Source organism: Chiloscyllium punctatum, chromosome 52 (assembly GCF_047496795.1).
Source record: "Chiloscyllium punctatum isolate Juve2018m chromosome 52, sChiPun1.3, whole genome shotgun sequence".
NCBI lineage: Eukaryota > Metazoa > Chordata > Chondrichthyes > Orectolobiformes > Hemiscylliidae > Chiloscyllium > Chiloscyllium punctatum.
In genome coordinates, this window is record NC_092790.1 from 18,376,823 (window position 1) to 18,393,792 (window position 16,970).

Genomic DNA, 16,970 nt, shown 5'->3' on the forward strand with positions numbered 1-16,970 from the left:
AACAAAATCTTACCAGTGAATGGAAGAAACAAAATGAGTTCTGCACTCAAAGAAGAACAAACAGTGCAGACTGTTTGTGTAATGAAGGACTTAAAGGAAACTGATCATTTCTGGACAGAACAAAGAGTGAGATGGTGCCAATACACAGTGGGTACAGAATAACTTGCAAAGTACAGAAATACTGTCAGGTCAATAGGTCTATTGGGGAAAAAATAGAAAAGACATGAACTCAAAGAAGTCTCAGTTGGGAGAATTAGCATTTTATTAAACAAGTTATCCAGGTCAGTCTGAGTGTGTGTCAGCCCCTGTGTACAAGTGAACTTCCTATAGATTTTAAATGCATGTTATCAACTTGGTCAAAAAGTACGTTCTACTTGTTTATTAGAAAATACTCAACCTATTGCATGCTGACAATGTATTCCACTTAAGAGGGAAAGAAGTAAATAAAAATCCAAACTAATTATTCATCCAATTATCTCACCATGGCTTAAACATGCTGTCTGACTCTCTGACTGTATGTAATTCATGTATCAATTCTTTTTGTCCAAACCGGAGGAATTAAATAGCAGGCCAAGTGCCAGATTGAAACAAATATTGCAATTTAATTTGTTTCCACCAGGAGAAAACAGAACACATCTCAGACAAAATGACGGAAGACATACTTTGTTTTCAAATAGTCCAAAGGGAAATCAAATATTGACATGAAAAGGTACACATTTAAACAGATACCCAGAGATTATTGGACACAGAATGAGAAACTCTCATACTGGTCTTGTTATGAACATGTGAACAATAAATTCAAAGTACACATTCAGACCAGAGACTGACCAATCCAGAAGCTATCTTACAATCATAAACTTACCATCAAATAAACTCTGGAAATTTTCCAAATTGCTTTAGAGTGTCAGAGACTGACAGTGGTATAAAAAGTCTCACTTTCATTTACAGTACGTAAAATTTCTCTAGTGCAGATAGAGGTCATTCGGCCCATCAGCCTGCAACAACTCACCAAAGCACATCCCACCTCGATATAGACCCCACCCTACCCCCGTAACCACATTTTTACCATAGTTAACCCACCTAGTCTGAGCATTGCTGAGCAGGGCAATTTACAATGGCTAATCCAGCTAACTTGACTGTGAAAGGAAACTAGAGCACCAAGAGGGAACTGTTATGAAGATGTGGGTGTACTGTACCTTTAAGAAAGTTATCAGCCAGTAGAACTACCGGACATCATCAAGTATTCCGCCAAAAATCAGTAACATTTAGTCAAACAACTCAAGTAGCTGTTTGCCTGGAGACAAAAACATTTGAATTCAACCAATTAGTTGAAATTATATCCCAAAAATATCAAATTCCAATCCAGTTTGAATTGTGTATATTGACAATCTTAAAAGTCAATGACACATCCGAAGCTCTGGAGGTATAAGACCGGGGAAAATTGAACAGTTGGGAGGAGAATTGCCAAGCCACCAGCATGTAAAAAACCTGCCTGAAAATTAGCTCTCTTAAAGGTACCTTTATCGATCAGTGACCTGTGAAGCACAATCCCCAAGAAGAACAAAAGACAACCCGAATACAGAAAAGTACCAAAAGCTGCCTGGTTTTGAGATAAGCAGTTTTGTTTTGTTAATCTTAATCATGAGTTCTATCAGACTAGTATTATTGAAGATAAGTTAGAAGAAGGAGTTGTAAATACTTGTTAGTTAATCACTCTGTTATACTTTAATATATAAAACTGTTTACTTTAACTAGTTCTTGGCCAATCAAATTTTCACAGATTACTGCATGGGTTAAATCTTTTCAGTGTTGCTGGTTTTAAATTAGCAAAGGGGTTTACCCCATGTTGTATCAAAATCAATGCAGATATGGGGAACATGTCTGTGTGCAATTTGCACAATGAGCCAAGGCTGGAATTGAAACTGGGTCCCTGGCACCAGTGTGCCATCATGCTACCCTGACATGGGTGGCAATAGATAAAATCTTATTCATGTTGATCAACAGAGACTTGAAGTAAAAAAGTGCTCCTGCAGTTTCTGACAAGTGTCATGTTAAACAGAACCAAATATTATAAGTACACTCACTTATTCACAGTGCACACATTGAAAGATACTTTCAAATGCACTCATCCATTCATTTAGTTGAAACTGTCAGGTACAGCTTGAAAACTGCACTTGAAAAATTCACATTGGAGAAACTTACGGGTATAGATTTAAAACAAAGTTCTCATATTCATTTAAAAAACTGGCAGGTACATTTTGATAACACACATTCTCAGAACCTTAGTACACACAGGCAGATAAAAATGTCACTGACTTCTCATTTTTCTTATTGCCTTCTGCTTTGAGACATTCCAAAGTGGTGTTTGGTCACACTCAAAATTGCCGATACGAAATGAGACACATTCTTATGTTAATGACTGACACCTCGAGACTAAAAACAACAAGTTACACTTCAGAAAGTTTGAGTTACAGTTCAGTAACATACTGGCTTGTAAAGACTGTGAAAAAGAATAAACAAAAATGCCTTACCTCCCAGAAATGGATAGACACAGATTGGAGGAACATTTCCAAGTGGCTGGCAAATGGTATAAAGTTTTACCGCTTCCATCAGTGTTTGGTGGATACAGAATAAAACCTGTCTTGAAGTGACCCTAATTGACTATTACACAAAGAACGAGAGTCTCAATGGACAGGTGTTGAATTCATGCCAAATATCTAAATAAGGATTTGATAGATACAAAGTTAAAGTGATACATATATAACATGCTAACGGTTGCTGGTTGATAGGCATTCATATGAGACTGAGAAATGTTCTCAATCCCTGCGTGAAAGTTCAATACTCCGAAATAAAAACTGCAGCAACGTGGTTCTGATACACTGTAGTTACTTGCAAAGCACACAGTTACAGATCGGTCTCGGGCCCACAGTAAGCAATCAAGTTCTCAGAAATATACAATCCCACAGTCAAGACAGGCATTTTCAACCCGGTACTCAAGAAAAGTTTTAAATGGGAGCTTTTTGTCATCTCTCTCCAACTCCGTGCAGTTGAGAACGAGTTCCATCAACCCCAAACCTAGAAAACACTCTCAGTCTTAGAATCCCTACAAATGTCGAGTTAGGCACTTCGGCCAAACAAGTCAACACCGACCCTCCGAAGAGTAACCACCCAGACCCAATCTGCATTTACCCCTGATTAATGCACCTAACCTACACACCCCGGAACATTATGGGCATTTAGCATGGCCAATTCACCTTCCTACACGTCTGAATTGTGAGAGGAAAACTGAGCACCCGACACGGGGACAATGTGCAAATTCCACACAGACAGTCGCCCAAAACTGGAATCGAACCAGGGTCCCTGGCACTGTGAGGCAGCAGTGTAACCACTGAGAAAAGTGGCAAGCTCAGTCTTAATTCCATCCCAGAGAGAGGACCAGAAACAGTAAACAAATCTCCCTCAGTCAGACTGACAGGAACAAAATCACCATCCACTTCACGTTTCGTTGCAGACTCTGACTGATCCACGTTGGGTCCCACCCTAACCAATCACAGCTAAATATATGGACATATGATTGATAAACGTACAGACCTGTATATAAAAATGGTAAATTCTGATCTCTGTATGTAAATGTTTGCGTATGTATGGCATGACCAACTGTACAGACCATCAAATTATTTTATGAATAAAGTATATTTTTGAAATATTAAAAAAAGATGAGAAGAAAGCACAGCAACCCTCCAAGAAGGGCGCTAAGAAAGCGGTGAAGAGGGTGCCAGCGAAGGGTGGCAAGAAAAGGAGGCGGTCCAGGAAAGAAAGTTACTCCATCTACATCTACAAAGTGATAAAGTAGGTTCACCCCGACACCTGCATCTCCTCCAAGGCCATGAGCATCATGAACTCATTCGTCAGTGATATTTTCGAGCGCATCGCGGGGGAGGCTTCCCGCCTGGCCCATTACAACAAGCGCAGCACCATCAGCTCCCGGGAGATCCAGACCGCCGTGCGGCTGCTGCTGCCCGGGGAGCTGGCCAAGCACGCCGTGTCGGAGGGTACAAAGGCGGTGACCAAGTACACCAGCTCCAAGTGAAGGACCGCATTGCACTGAGATAAACACACCCAAAAACCAAAGGCCACCCACGACCTTCCTGACACAGCTGAACAATTTCTTTAAGACTTGTTTGTTTTAGTTTACATGTGATTCTTGATAAGGTATTTTAAGATTTCGCACTGCATTCACTTTTATAATTGCTTTGCAATTTGATGAGATGCGTGAATGAAGGGGAAGGGGAGGGGGGTGAATACATCACATACAGCCCCTTCCCCTGTCTATAGGGAGACAGCAGATTAACCACTAGTGAGTCATTTTTAAGATTGATTTGTTTTAGTGTGTTTTGACCAGGTATCTTTCTTCGAGAAGTATATTTGATATTATAAGTGCTTTGCAAATTGACGAGGCGCGGAGAGCGACTTCATAAGAGAGAGAGCAGATTAAACACGAGGGAGTCATTTTTCATCTTATTTGTTCAAGTTGGTAAAAGCCCTGGTGGAATGTTAACACTTACTTTCACCCAAAAAAACAACAAACGGAAGTGCCAACAGCTTTCAATCGCACGGATTGACGCATTTTACCCTTTAAGAAAAACATTTCCATTGCGCGGATTTAATCCGATTTTTCAGAATGCAAATGCAAAGCCCTTTCTGCTGTCGGTGAGAGGCTTTCAAAGTTAACGGAGAGAACACCAAAACAACTGGCGGACTGAAACGTGGTGATTATGCTGAATCTGATCGAGAGCGATAAGGGAGGACGGCTTTAAAATATCGTCTAAACATCGCCATCGATAGTGAGCCGGAAGAATGTTGTGTGCTCCTTTATCAACATGCCGGGGTGCTATTGAAATGTGTTGTAGACTGCAGTGTTTGACCTGTTTTGTTTTAGCTTAAGTTTTAGAAAATTACCCACTCTCAAGATCAGAAATGGACAGATAATGGTGGGCAAGTGGGGGAAAGTAAGACCGTGAGAAGGATACATTTGTAAAGTAAAAGTAAATTGTCATACGAGTAGGAAGTGTTTTAAAAACCTCCTCAGTTTCTTTTAGTACTTCGTTTTTCAATGTAAAACATATTCCTTTGTAAATTGGCGGGCTTTTCATGTTGTAACAAAGGCGGTTGATGGTTTTGGCGCCGGTACTTTCCGCCCTCTACGTGTCCTGTCCGGATTGAGGAATGAGGCAGATATCTGATTGGGAATCTAAACAATATTAGTAGATGCTGAACAATGGGACCAATCAGAAATGTACGACGCACCATTCCGCCCGAAGGTATAAAAGACCGCAATGTGGGCGGAGTGTATTATTCTCTGTGAAAGTGCTTGTGAGATTGTGGTAATGTCTGGGAGAGGAAAGGGCGGTGGGAAAGGTCGCGCCAAGGCGAAATCTCGGTCTTCCCGGGCTGGCCTGCAGTTCCCGGTGGGCCGTGTTCACAGGCTCCTGAGAAAGGGTAACTACGCTGAGCGTGTGGGTGCCGGAGCGCCGGTCTATCTGGCTGCGGTGCTGGAGTATCTAACGGCTGAAATCCTGGAGCTGGCCGGCAACGCGGCCCGGGACAACAAGAAGACCCGCATCATCCCCAGGCACCTACAGCTGGCCGTGCGCAACGACGAGGAGCTCAACAAGCTGCTGGGAGGGGTGACCATCGCTCAGGGCGGGGTGCTGCCTAATATCCAGGCCGTGCTGCTGCCCAAGAAAACCGCCGCTGGGGGAGCCGCTAAAAAGTGAAGCGTGTTCTTGAATCTACCAACCCAAAGGCTCTTTTAAGAGCCACTCACAGCATCTGTGAAAGGAGTTGACCTCTGTCTAATTAAGTATTTCAGAGCCCTGGGCTTTGCACCCGACGTCGAGGAAATCCTATCTCCTTTTCATTGGCTACTGTTACTGTCTGTGGGAGCAGAGGAAGAATATATAAAATGCGATTGCAACAGTGTCTGGAACTACGTTATTTCTCACTGCCTGACGGATCTGGCTTTAGGTAATGTCCAATGAGTTTAGGCTGATGTTACGAACGTCCCCGATCGCGTTTGACCTTCCATTAGTTTCACAGTTCCTTGAAGTTGGGACTGGTTGGGTTGACCCAAAGCAGTAACTCATCAGTCGCTGAAGGAGTCGTCCCTGACCCTCTGCGCTTTACTCTCTGCTCGGTTTATATACAGTCTTTTCTCCCCATCCTCTGGAGAGAGAGAGCAGATTGAACACCATTTTTCAGCTGAAAAGGAGAGGATGGGGTAAACTGAGACTGTCTGAACTCCAATTTTGTAATGAAAAACGCAATCAACGCACACATTCTCCTCTATAAAACATCCAGCTCTTGGCGGGCATTTTCAAATTTGAAAATAAGCCGTTGATGTCTTGGCGCCAATATTACTTATCCCCTGGCACCCATGACGCTAACAGTTCAAGAGAAGAACAATGGGCTCTATATCACTAGATACTTCCACAGTCCGTGTTTCCTGTATTGACAGCACAATGCCAACAGAGTAAAACAAAAGCCAAACAATGAAATTTCACCACTCTTCGGAAAACATTTTATTCCTGCACTTTAGCTGCCTCTGTAGTCTGTCATCAATTATCTTTCTATAAATGTATCATAGCCAGTTTCGCATTGCTCTAACCGCATTAGGAACAGCTGAAAATGACCCAACTGATCGGAAATCTCACCGCCTGTGCTTGATTGTCCAGTGCGATCATAAGGTCCCTACCCGGAAAGAGAGAATACATTAAAGTGCACTCGGTCATTTAATGCGCTCATTGGGAAGAATGTTCATACCGGTATCTCCAAATCATGACTACTGTCGGAGATTAGAAAATCTTGATGAAATGTCTTTCTGCTCATTGTCCCTCAGCTGTAACTGAACGTGGCTGAGGAGGGTGGGTTGGAAATTGGCGCCAAAACATCAACCGGTTTCTTTCAGATTTGAAAATGCAGTCAAGATGTAAAAATGTCAAGATGTTGAGAATGTATCAGTGATCACACAACTGAAATTATACACTGAAAAACACCTTGACGAGATGAAAGGCTCAGCAAACGATCAAGGTATTGTTTCAAAGTATAATTTCAGTTACATCACACTAAATTTTTGTTATAAATTCTGTGCCTTACAATTGTGTCTTCCACAACCACATAAGGAGCGGCGCTCCTAAAACTTGCGTTCTTTCAATTAAACCTGTTGGACTATAAGCTGGTGTTGTGTGATTTTTAACTTTAATCTCAGACATGTATAAAACCCGTACTTCATTTATATTGTGATCACTGTTAAATTCTCACCGTGTAACTCCACTGCCGCTTGCTGACGATTGACCCTAATGAACGCCAAACAAAAGCATCAGGGCACTTACATCTCGGGTAGATTCAGTTCCGTCAAACACAGCTGAATCAACCCGGTGTAAAAACAGCAACGCATGAGTTTGTAACATAAAACCAAAAGCCCTCTCTGGATGGTTTAGTGGCTCTGAAAAGAGCCGTTGTGTTTCTCTCTCTCGGGGTGAATGTGCAGGGCCGGTCAGGCTCCGTTTAGGCGCGCTCCCCGCGGATCCGGCGGGCCAGCTGGATGTCTTTGGGCATGATGGTGACCCGCTTGGCGTGGATGGCGCACAGGTTGGTGTCCTCAAACAGTCCCACCAGGTAAGCCTCGCTGGCCTCCTGCAGGGCCATCACCGCCGAGCTCTGGAAGCGCAGGTCGGTCTTGAAGTCCTGAGCGATCTCTCGCACCAGCCGCTGGAAGGGCAGTTTGCGGATCAGCAGCTCGGTGGATTTCTGGTAGCGGCGGATCTCCCGCAGAGCCACCGTGCCGGGCCTGTAGCGATGAGGCTTCTTCACTCCGCCCGTGGCCGGAGCGCTCTTGCGGGCCGCTTTGGTCGCCAGCTGCTTGCGGGGAGCTTTCCCTCCGGTGGATTTGCGCGCTGTCTGCTTGGTTCGGGCCATTCTCTCCAACTCTCTGTAACACACACACAGGCTGCTGCTGTCAATGCTGAGGCTGCTGCGGTGCTGCCTGTTTAAGGGAATGGAGAGCCCGCCCTAGAGCTGGGATTGGATACAGCCCTGTCCCTCAACCCACAGAGAAACAGCTCCGGAAGGGACAGAAAAGACAGGAAAAGAATTGTTGGAGGCTGATTGGGTAACGTGAAATGACAGTTGGCCGATTTCAAAATGCCCGCCGAATTCACCCTCTCAAACCCTGAAATCAAATAACAATACAAGATTTATTCCGCCACTCGTCCGCAATTCAAGATACTTTATAGTAATCGATTAAAACCTAGTTCGCTGTCATCTCGGACAGAGGCGGGATCATTGCCTGATCTGTCTGTAACAGGCAGGAGGAAAGGCTGGGTTTAAAACAGCCCAGACAAACGAACAACCGAACCTTTACCCACAGTGAATCAATCTAAATAACTTCGACGATTTAAACATCTTGATTTTGTACCACGATAACATTACGGAAGTTCGCCGAATCCATATTTTATTTCAACCAGATCATGATCAGCCGAAACACAACTTAATGGCTGCCTGAAAAGTCTCTAACAGGCACATGAAAACATCTGCTGTGTCCCAGCATCAAAACTCATGAAGTATCGTTTCTGAAAGGGTCATTTCAGGGCAAAATGACACGTTATAGAACCGTTACACTATACCCTCCCAATCTGCTGCATTCTCCATCCTCAGGTCTCTGCTCTCTATCGGAGAGTTTGGGTGGCTCTGAAAAGAGCCTTTGGGTTCGCTGGAAAAGGGTCGCTTTACGTTCAGCCGCCAAATCCATAGAGAGTGCGGCCCTGGCGTTTCAGAGCGTACACCACATCCATGGCGGTGACCGTCTTGCGCTTGGCGTGCTCAGTGTAGGTGACCGCATCCCTGATCACATTCTCCAGGAAAACCTTCAACACCCCGCGGGTCTCCTCGTAGATCAAGCCTGAGATGCGCTTGACCCCGCCACGGCGAGCCAGGCGCCGAATGGCTGGTTTGGTGATGCCCTGGATGTTATCACGGAGCACTTTGCGGTGCCGCTTCGCTCCGCCTTTTCCCAGGCCTTTGCCTCCTTTGCCTCTTCCAGACATCACGTTTCTTCACTCCAATCGCTGCCAAATGAGACCCCAGCTGCCTCCCCTTCCATTTTTATACAGCCCGGCCCGACCTGGCTGAGAAAGAGCTGACAGAGAGTGAGAGGCGGGTCCGGAGAGGAAACTGAGTGACTGACAGAGCAGGGAAATGGCTTTGATCATCCAGCTCCGCCTCCAGCTCACTCCCGCCCCAACTGTATCTGGGACTGAACCTTTTCTTCCCAAAGCTGACTGTTCCTGAGTAGAGGAGCTCATGCGTGAGGCCCTCCCCCAGCGCTGCCATTGAGGAGCATTTACTCAGTTTGTTTGAAACAGACCGCAATGGAGAGATCAGTGCCCAGGGAAGGGAGGGAACAGCAGGCTCCTTCCAGCAGCACATCGGGATGGGAGCCTGGGACACAGAGGGGGCTCCGAGACCGGGATTGAATCGGGGGGAGTTCAGGGAGAACCGGGGGCTGTTTGTAAGAGGCCGAGCGGAGCAGGAACTGGTCCCGGAACTTGGAGTGAGCGGGTTGGGGGAAGAGAGAGGCCTTTCTCGGGCTGTGTGTGGCCTGCTGAGGGGGACAGAGCGGGAAGAAGCTGCTGTGGGACATTCTTGTGTTTTTTAATCCTCTAAACCCTGTTGAAATTTCATTCTGTTTCCCATTGTTTGTTGAAAGTGTGCAATCAATAGTGGAATCGCAGACCGACTGAAGGAATGGGAAACCCCTCTAAAAGGACAAACATATGGGTCTTGGTAAAAACATTAGATATCGCGCCGTTTTACCGCTCTCCAACAGATAGTATATTAGGAGTTGGATATTGAACTGTATTAGCATCCCGGTGCTGAATAGTCCCATTGACGGACCTGCAGTTATTGCTCAGTTTGTAGATCTCACTCAATTGGTACCGAATCATATGAGAAACAAACACAATCTCCAGTCAAGGTGCAGCGCGGCGCAACGTCTGTCCTGCTGATGAGCACAAGGAATCATTGAGTCATAGAGATGTACAGCATAGAAACAGACCTTGTGGTCCAACTCGTTCATGTTGATCAGGTATCCTAACCAAATCTAGTCCCATTTGCCAGCACTTGGCCCATGTCCATCTAAACCCTTCCTATTCATGTACATATCCTGATGCCTTTTAAATGTTGTAATTGTACCAGCCTCCACCACTTCTCCATGCCCCTTGTGATTTTATGAACCTCAATAAAAGGTCACTCTCCAGGGAAAAGAGATCCAACCTATTCAGCCTCTCCCTATAGCTCAAATCCTCCAACCCAGATGAAGCACATTAACATGTGACTGAGAAGGACAGAATTAATCCTTTACTGAATAGTTCTCAGATACAGAGATGACAATTAAATGTGAATTCCAAACAATTTCTGCAAAAGTCTGAGTTTTTCTCACTCCTAAATGACCTCCTCGTGGTAGCTCACACGTTATTCGACACCTCCCTCTATAACCCACTGGCAATACAACTCGATAAACTTCTGCATATTTCTCATCAGCCTGAATATGTGTTGGTCTCCAGTTCCTCATTAAGACATCATTTTTAAAGATGCAGGGACAGATTCACATTCTTCTTGTGTGTTTGCCTTTTGATACAATTGCTTTAAATTTGCTCAAGATTTAAGCTAAACACATTTGCTTTTTTATCTGTGTGCTCCTGGTTTGTCTCAACCATCTGATCCAACAGGGTCTTTGCTAATTTCACTTCAACTTTCTTATCTGTACTCTTTGATCTCTTCTGTTTCAACTGGTGACTGTGACTTTGTCACTACACAATCAGGAATAATCCCAGGATATATGTCCAGCAATAATTCAGTTGCCTGAGTTTCCATTGGCTTTTCAACAACAGTAGGTAGCGGATGTATGGATTCTTCTGTACAACAGTACAACAGTAGCCAGAACCTCCATTGTGCTTTCTGTTACCACCCCAACAAAATTCACTGGCTTATCCTGTTTCCTACATCTGGCTTCCCAGTGTTTTTCCTAACCACCAACACTGATTTATGTAGCGTATTGTATTGCAACGAAAACACCAGAGGTTTTTAACTTCTCTTTCCCCTTCAAGGGTTTCCTTTTTACCCTGTGGTAAGTCATATTTATGACCTTCACGAGATCTATTCCTTTCCATGTGAGGATTTTTCTTGTCCTCAATTTCTATCCCTCATGGATTGAAATAGGTTTTGGAAGCCAAAGTTTTACTTATGGACCAACTCATAACCATCAGCCATTTCAGCTGCCAATCTAGCCATTATAGCTCTCTGCTCTTCCACATGAGTTTTCACTAATTCAGGAAGTGCCAATTTCCAAAGTTCAAACTGCGTCTCTTTCTTCCTTTCCCTTCTCTCCTTTTCTCTCTCTTCTGTATTTAATCATAATTCAAAAGATTTTGTTTCTGTCGACCTTTCCTTCTGTTTTGCCTCTAACTCAAGTTGCTGAATTTTCCATTGAATGTTAGCCATCTCTAAAGATTCTGATGGTGTTTCCAATAAATTTAAATGCTGAGCTACTGCTGTAATTATCTCTCCTTTCCTCATGGAAGGACACAGACTCAATCCCAGCTTGTCTGCTATTTCCAGCATCTTACCCTTAATCACCTTTTGTAAAAGCCCCAAAATCGCTTCTTTCACCCCCACAGAAAACTCTTGTTGACTAAAAGAGTCATTGCTCTCCCAAACGCTGTTTAAACCAACTGTATTCAAAACCCAGAACAAAAGACACTAACACCTACCACTCGCTGCCTTAGAGTCCAGTAACCCTAATCCCAAAGCAAAACTATAGAACAAATCCTGCAAAGAGCCCCCAAACTGGTATAGACCATGCCGGATCCTCTCAAAACATTTCAAGTAGCCTGGACCCCAATTTTGCTAATTGTTTTAAGCAGGTGTAATGCGGATATTCCAGAAGTGATGTAGCTGGTCAAACCATATTGTTTTAAACAAAACAAAATTGATTTACAAGATCTATCAAATGAAACACAAACAAATGCTATGTCTTATAAGGGAACAGAATGCTAAATAAATTAACCTATCTGAAAACCCAACAGATTATACAAACTTAACGATATTGTTCCCAATACTTGCAACAATCCCCACAAACACCCTTTGGCACAAAAAGGTAAAACAACACAGGGTCTTACAGGAGAGATGTCAGAGAGAGAGTACCAGCATGGACCTGCTTCATTGGGTTCAACAGCTTTTTCAATTGCCTGACTGCTTTCAGTCAACAGCTAGACAGCCAAAAACCAAATCAAACCAGAGAAAAGCTGAGCTGGGAAAATTGGGCCACTCCCCTTTCATCGTTCAAATGTTCTTTTTAAAGGTTTGGAAGCCTCTTGCCTGAGGTATTACTTGTTAGTTATAATCAAAATGGCCCTAAAACCCATCAAGTCAGACTTTTCGGAGCCTGTGTCTTTTACAAGATTGTTAAAGGAGCATTATCATCACAGCAAACTGCTCCAAAAAGTAAAAGCTGTGGGATACATGCTAATATGTTGAATTTGATGCAAAATTGGCTTAGTAACAGAAAACAAATGGTAATGGTTAATTGCTGCTCTTGTGAATGGAAAGTTGTTTCAAGTGGTGCTCTGCATGGCTCAGTGTTGGGACCTCTGCTGTTTGTTTTATACATTAATGATTTGGGCTTGGATGTGGTGGACGAATTTGTGAAATTTGCAGGTGACACAAAAATTGGCTGTGTAGTGGATAGTGTATAGGATAGCTGTAAGCATCCAAATCTATCATAGATGGTTTGGTGGATTGGGCAGAAAAGTGGCAGATGGAGTTCAGCTCTGATAAGTGTGAGGGAATGCATTTTGGGAAGTCAAACAGTAAATGAGAATATGGTAGAGACCTTGGTGTGCAAGATAGATGGGGTTGTAAAGAAGTCATATGGAATGCTCTTCTTCATGGGAAGAGGGATGGAGTACAAAAGTAGGGATATAATAATGAAACTGTATAAGGCACTGGTGGCTACAACTGGAGTATTGTGTGCAGTCGGGTCCCCACATCACAGGAAGGACGTCATTGCTCTGGAGAGAGTGCAGAGGAGATTTACTGGAATGTTGCCAGGGCTGGTGAATTGTAGTTATCTGGACAGATTGAAGAGGTTGGGGTTACATTTCTTGGAACAGAGGTGCCATGATAAAGCAATACTAAATAGTGGGCTACTAATGAAGGAGCAGAACGCTGGAAGCCAGTGCTTCCAAATAAACCTGTTGAACTATAACCTGGTGTTGTGCGATTTTTCACGAAATCATGAGAGGGAGAGATGAGAGGAACCTGTTTCCTTTGGCAGAGAGATCAAACACCAGCGATCATTGATTCAAACCAAGCGGCTGTAGAATTAGATGATATGAGAGTAAAAATGTGTTTTATGCAGAGTGGTGGATATCTGGAATTCGCTGCCTGATCGCTGTCATGATTCTTAAAGAGGAGAGACTTAACAAACAATTCGGGTCTTTTTCAATATATAATTTCAGTTACAACACACTGGAAACTTTTGCTATAAATTCTGTGTCTTACACTCCACAATCATCTGATGAAGGGGCAGTGCTCCGAACACTAGTGCTTCCAAGTAAACCTGTTGGATGATAACCTGGTGTTGTGTGATTTTTAACTTTGATTTGGTGGCGCAGGCAGAGACCCTAAACTCTTTTAAACAAAAATCCATGGAACTGCACATTGAGTTCTGTAAACTTCAATGCTATGGGCTGTGACAGGAAGGTGGGATGAGGAAGGGCATCTGGGTGTCTTTGGGTTGGCATGGACAAGATGGGCTGAATAGCCCCCTCTGTGCTGTATTATCGTTATGATTCGATAGTTATCAATTGGACCCTGCCAGTCTCTGCAGTGTGAATATGTAAACATATTGACCATGTAATGAATGTTACAGTTTGATAACTACACTCTCACATTCACCAAGCCGGAACTGGCAGGTATAGATCAATAACTGAACTCACATACCCACTTGCATCAGGTAGTCCCATTCATGGATGTTGTTTAGTTTCTGGATCTCACTCAATTGGTCTTAGAATTTTAAGAAAAAATGGACAAAGAGCAGATCAGGGCAGGAGTGGAATCAGACCCATGGTTCTGTTTAATTTGCTGGCTTTAAATGAAAATCATAATGATCATTAACTGAATGTTACATTGATGTTGCCAATCACAGCTGATGTTGATTTACAGGAGGTATCTCTTCTGTCTTCCTCCAGGCAAGTACTCAAAGGACTAAGACAATGTAATATTCCCTCAGTACAGAGCCAAGTGTGACCAGCTGCTTCGAACAAACAGCAGGTATGTTACTGCTGTCAGAGCGAAGAACATCCTTTCCACAGTCACAGAGTGGACTGAATCAGAGACACATTGAGCACCATTTCCAGATATGTTCAAAGTCAAACACCACCGATGAAATGGAAGTTTCTATCTATTCAATCTATATTCTAAATGCATTCTACCCAGTTTCAATCAATTTGAATGAATCCTCATCCAATATTATACACTGCATTAAATCTGAACATGGAACGGTACAGCAAACAAATGGGTCCTTCAGCCCACGATGTTGTGTGGAACATGCCGCCAAATGAAATTAATCCCTTCTGTCTACCATCCATTTCTTGCATGTTCATTTACTTAGCTAAAATTCCTTTCAATACCCTTATCGTATCTGCCTCCATCTCCACCCCTGGCAGTGCGTTCCACTCCTACCACTCTCTATGTTTAAAAGAAACTGCCCTGTATGTCTCCTTCGAACTTTCCCCCCCTCACCTTATACGCATGCCTCTTAGCTTTAAACATTTCAATTCCTGGAAAAAGATTCTGAGCATCAACCTTAACCATGCATCTCAATTTTAGAGACTTTTGGATATGAGTCCACTACACTGGACAAACAGGCAGAAAACTAGCCACCAGGATACATGTACATCAACTAGACACAAAATTACATGACTGACTCTCACTAGTATCCTTACATACAGTTGAGGTAGGACACCACTTTGACTGCGACAACACATCCATCCTAGGACAAGCCAAACACAGATATGAATGAGAATTCCTAGAAGCATGGCATTCCAACCGGAACTCCACCAACAAACACATTGACTTGGATCCCATTTACCACCCCATGAGAAAAAGAATAGGAAATGACATCACCACAGGAAACTACAGAAACGTGACTCAGAAATGGACAGGACTGGCAGTTTAATGTTCCAGGATACAAATGCTACAAGAAGGACATAAAGGGAGGCAAGAGAGGAGGGGAGTGGCATTTTTGATAAGGGATAGCATTACAGCTGTACTTAGGGAGGATATTCCCGGAAATACATCCAGGGAAGTTATTTGGGTGGAACTGAGAAATAAGAAAGGGTTGATCACCTTATTGGGATTGTATAAAAGGCCCCCTAATAGTCAGAGGGAAATTGAGAAACAAACTTGTAAGGAGACCTCAGCTATCTGTAAGAATAATAAGGTGGATATGGTAGGGGTTTTTAACTTTACAGACATAGACTGGGACTGCCATAGTGTTAAGGGTTTAGATGGAGAGGAATTTAAGTGTGCGCGAGAAACATTTCTGATTCAGTATGTGGATGTACCTACTACAGCCGTTAAAAAGTGAAGACCGTTCTTGAATCTGTCAACCCAAAGGCTCTTTTATGAGCCACTCGCACAGTCTGTGAGAAGATTGCTTATTTTCTTTTTAATGTGGTGAGCCCTGGCCTTTGTACTTAACACCGAGGAATTCCCATCTTCTTTTTATTGGATACTGTTCCTGATGAGGAGCAGAGGAAGAATATAACATAAAATATGATTTTAAAAGTGTTTGAGGCAACCTCTTCCTTGAGGTCGTGTGGACCAACTGTAGGAGTGTGATACTCTTGTAAAAGAATATACAACTGGGGTCTTAGTAAAAACATTAGAAATAGCGCCGGTTTCCTCTTTCCAACAGGTAGTTGGGGAGTTGGATATTGAACCGTGTAAGCATCCTGGTGGTTGAGTACTCCCATTCATGGTGCTGGTCAGTTGTTGCTCAGTTTCTGGATCTCACTCAATTGTTATCAAGTTAAAGATCACACAACACCAGGTTATAGTCCAATGGTTTTTCTGGAAGCTCCTGATGTGTAATGTGTAACATTGTGCACCCCAGTCCAACACCAGCATCTCCAAATCAATTGGTGTCAAATCACATGAAAAACAAACACAATCCCCAGACAAGGAGCAGCTCAGGGCAACAATGGAATCAGATCCGTGATTCTGGTTAAGTTGCTGGCTTTAAAGAAAAAGACAAAACACATCCTAATGAAGGTGCAATGAATGTGACAATGATCAGTTCAATATTGCCAGACTAGCCTCATGTTGATTTACAGGTGGTATCTCTCTGTCTTCCTCCAGAAAAACACCTGAGGGACTAAGACACTGTAATACTTCCTCAGTTCAAAGCAAAGAGTGACCAGCTACCTCTAACAAACGGAAGGTATGTAGCCTATTGACGTTTACACACCAGTGTTGAAGATAGATAAACTGAATCCTCATCCAAAATAGACATTCAGGAGCAGCATTAAAATCTGCAATTATTAAGGGCATTTTCAAAGTTACAATGAAGATAGGCTAATAGGCCACATTGCGCATCGTTTCAACAACCATCCGTGAAGGAGGGGTTAAGTACAGAGATAGAAGGAAACTGTGCTCACCGACAGGGCAAGAGTTACCAAAGAGTCGTCGAGTCATAGAAACGTATAGCGTGGAAAAAGACCCTTTGGTCCAACTTGTCCATGCCGACCAGATATCCTAACCTAATCTGGTCCCATTTGCCAGCACTTAGCCCATCTCTCTCTAAACCCTTCCTGTTGATATTGTTAAAGTACAGATTTGAGACAGCC

General features: G+C 43.3%; 3 protein-coding genes across 3 annotated transcripts; 1 reads left to right on the plus strand and 2 right to left on the minus strand.

Moving 5' to 3' along the window:
• The first annotated feature begins 5,336 nt into the window (after positions 1 to 5,336).
• Positions 5,337 to 5,777, plus strand: LOC140470825 (histone H2A-like). The gene has a single exon (XM_072566807.1). The coding sequence runs from the start codon at positions 5,337 to 5,339 to the stop codon at positions 5,775 to 5,777; it is 441 nt and encodes a 146-aa protein (XP_072422908.1).
• Positions 5,778 to 7,566: 1,789 nt separating this feature from the next.
• Positions 7,567 to 7,977, minus strand: LOC140470611 (histone H3). Its single transcript, XM_072566659.1, has one exon. The coding sequence runs from the start codon at positions 7,975 to 7,977 to the stop codon at positions 7,567 to 7,569; it is 411 nt and encodes a 136-aa protein (XP_072422760.1).
• An 815-nt stretch (positions 7,978 to 8,792) lies between these two features.
• On the minus strand, positions 8,793 to 9,104 carry LOC140470612 (histone H4). Its single transcript, XM_072566660.1, has one exon. It carries the CDS (start codon positions 9,102 to 9,104, stop codon positions 8,793 to 8,795), a length of 312 nt encoding a protein of 103 aa, XP_072422761.1.
• Positions 9,105 to 16,970: the final 7,866 nt, after the last annotated feature.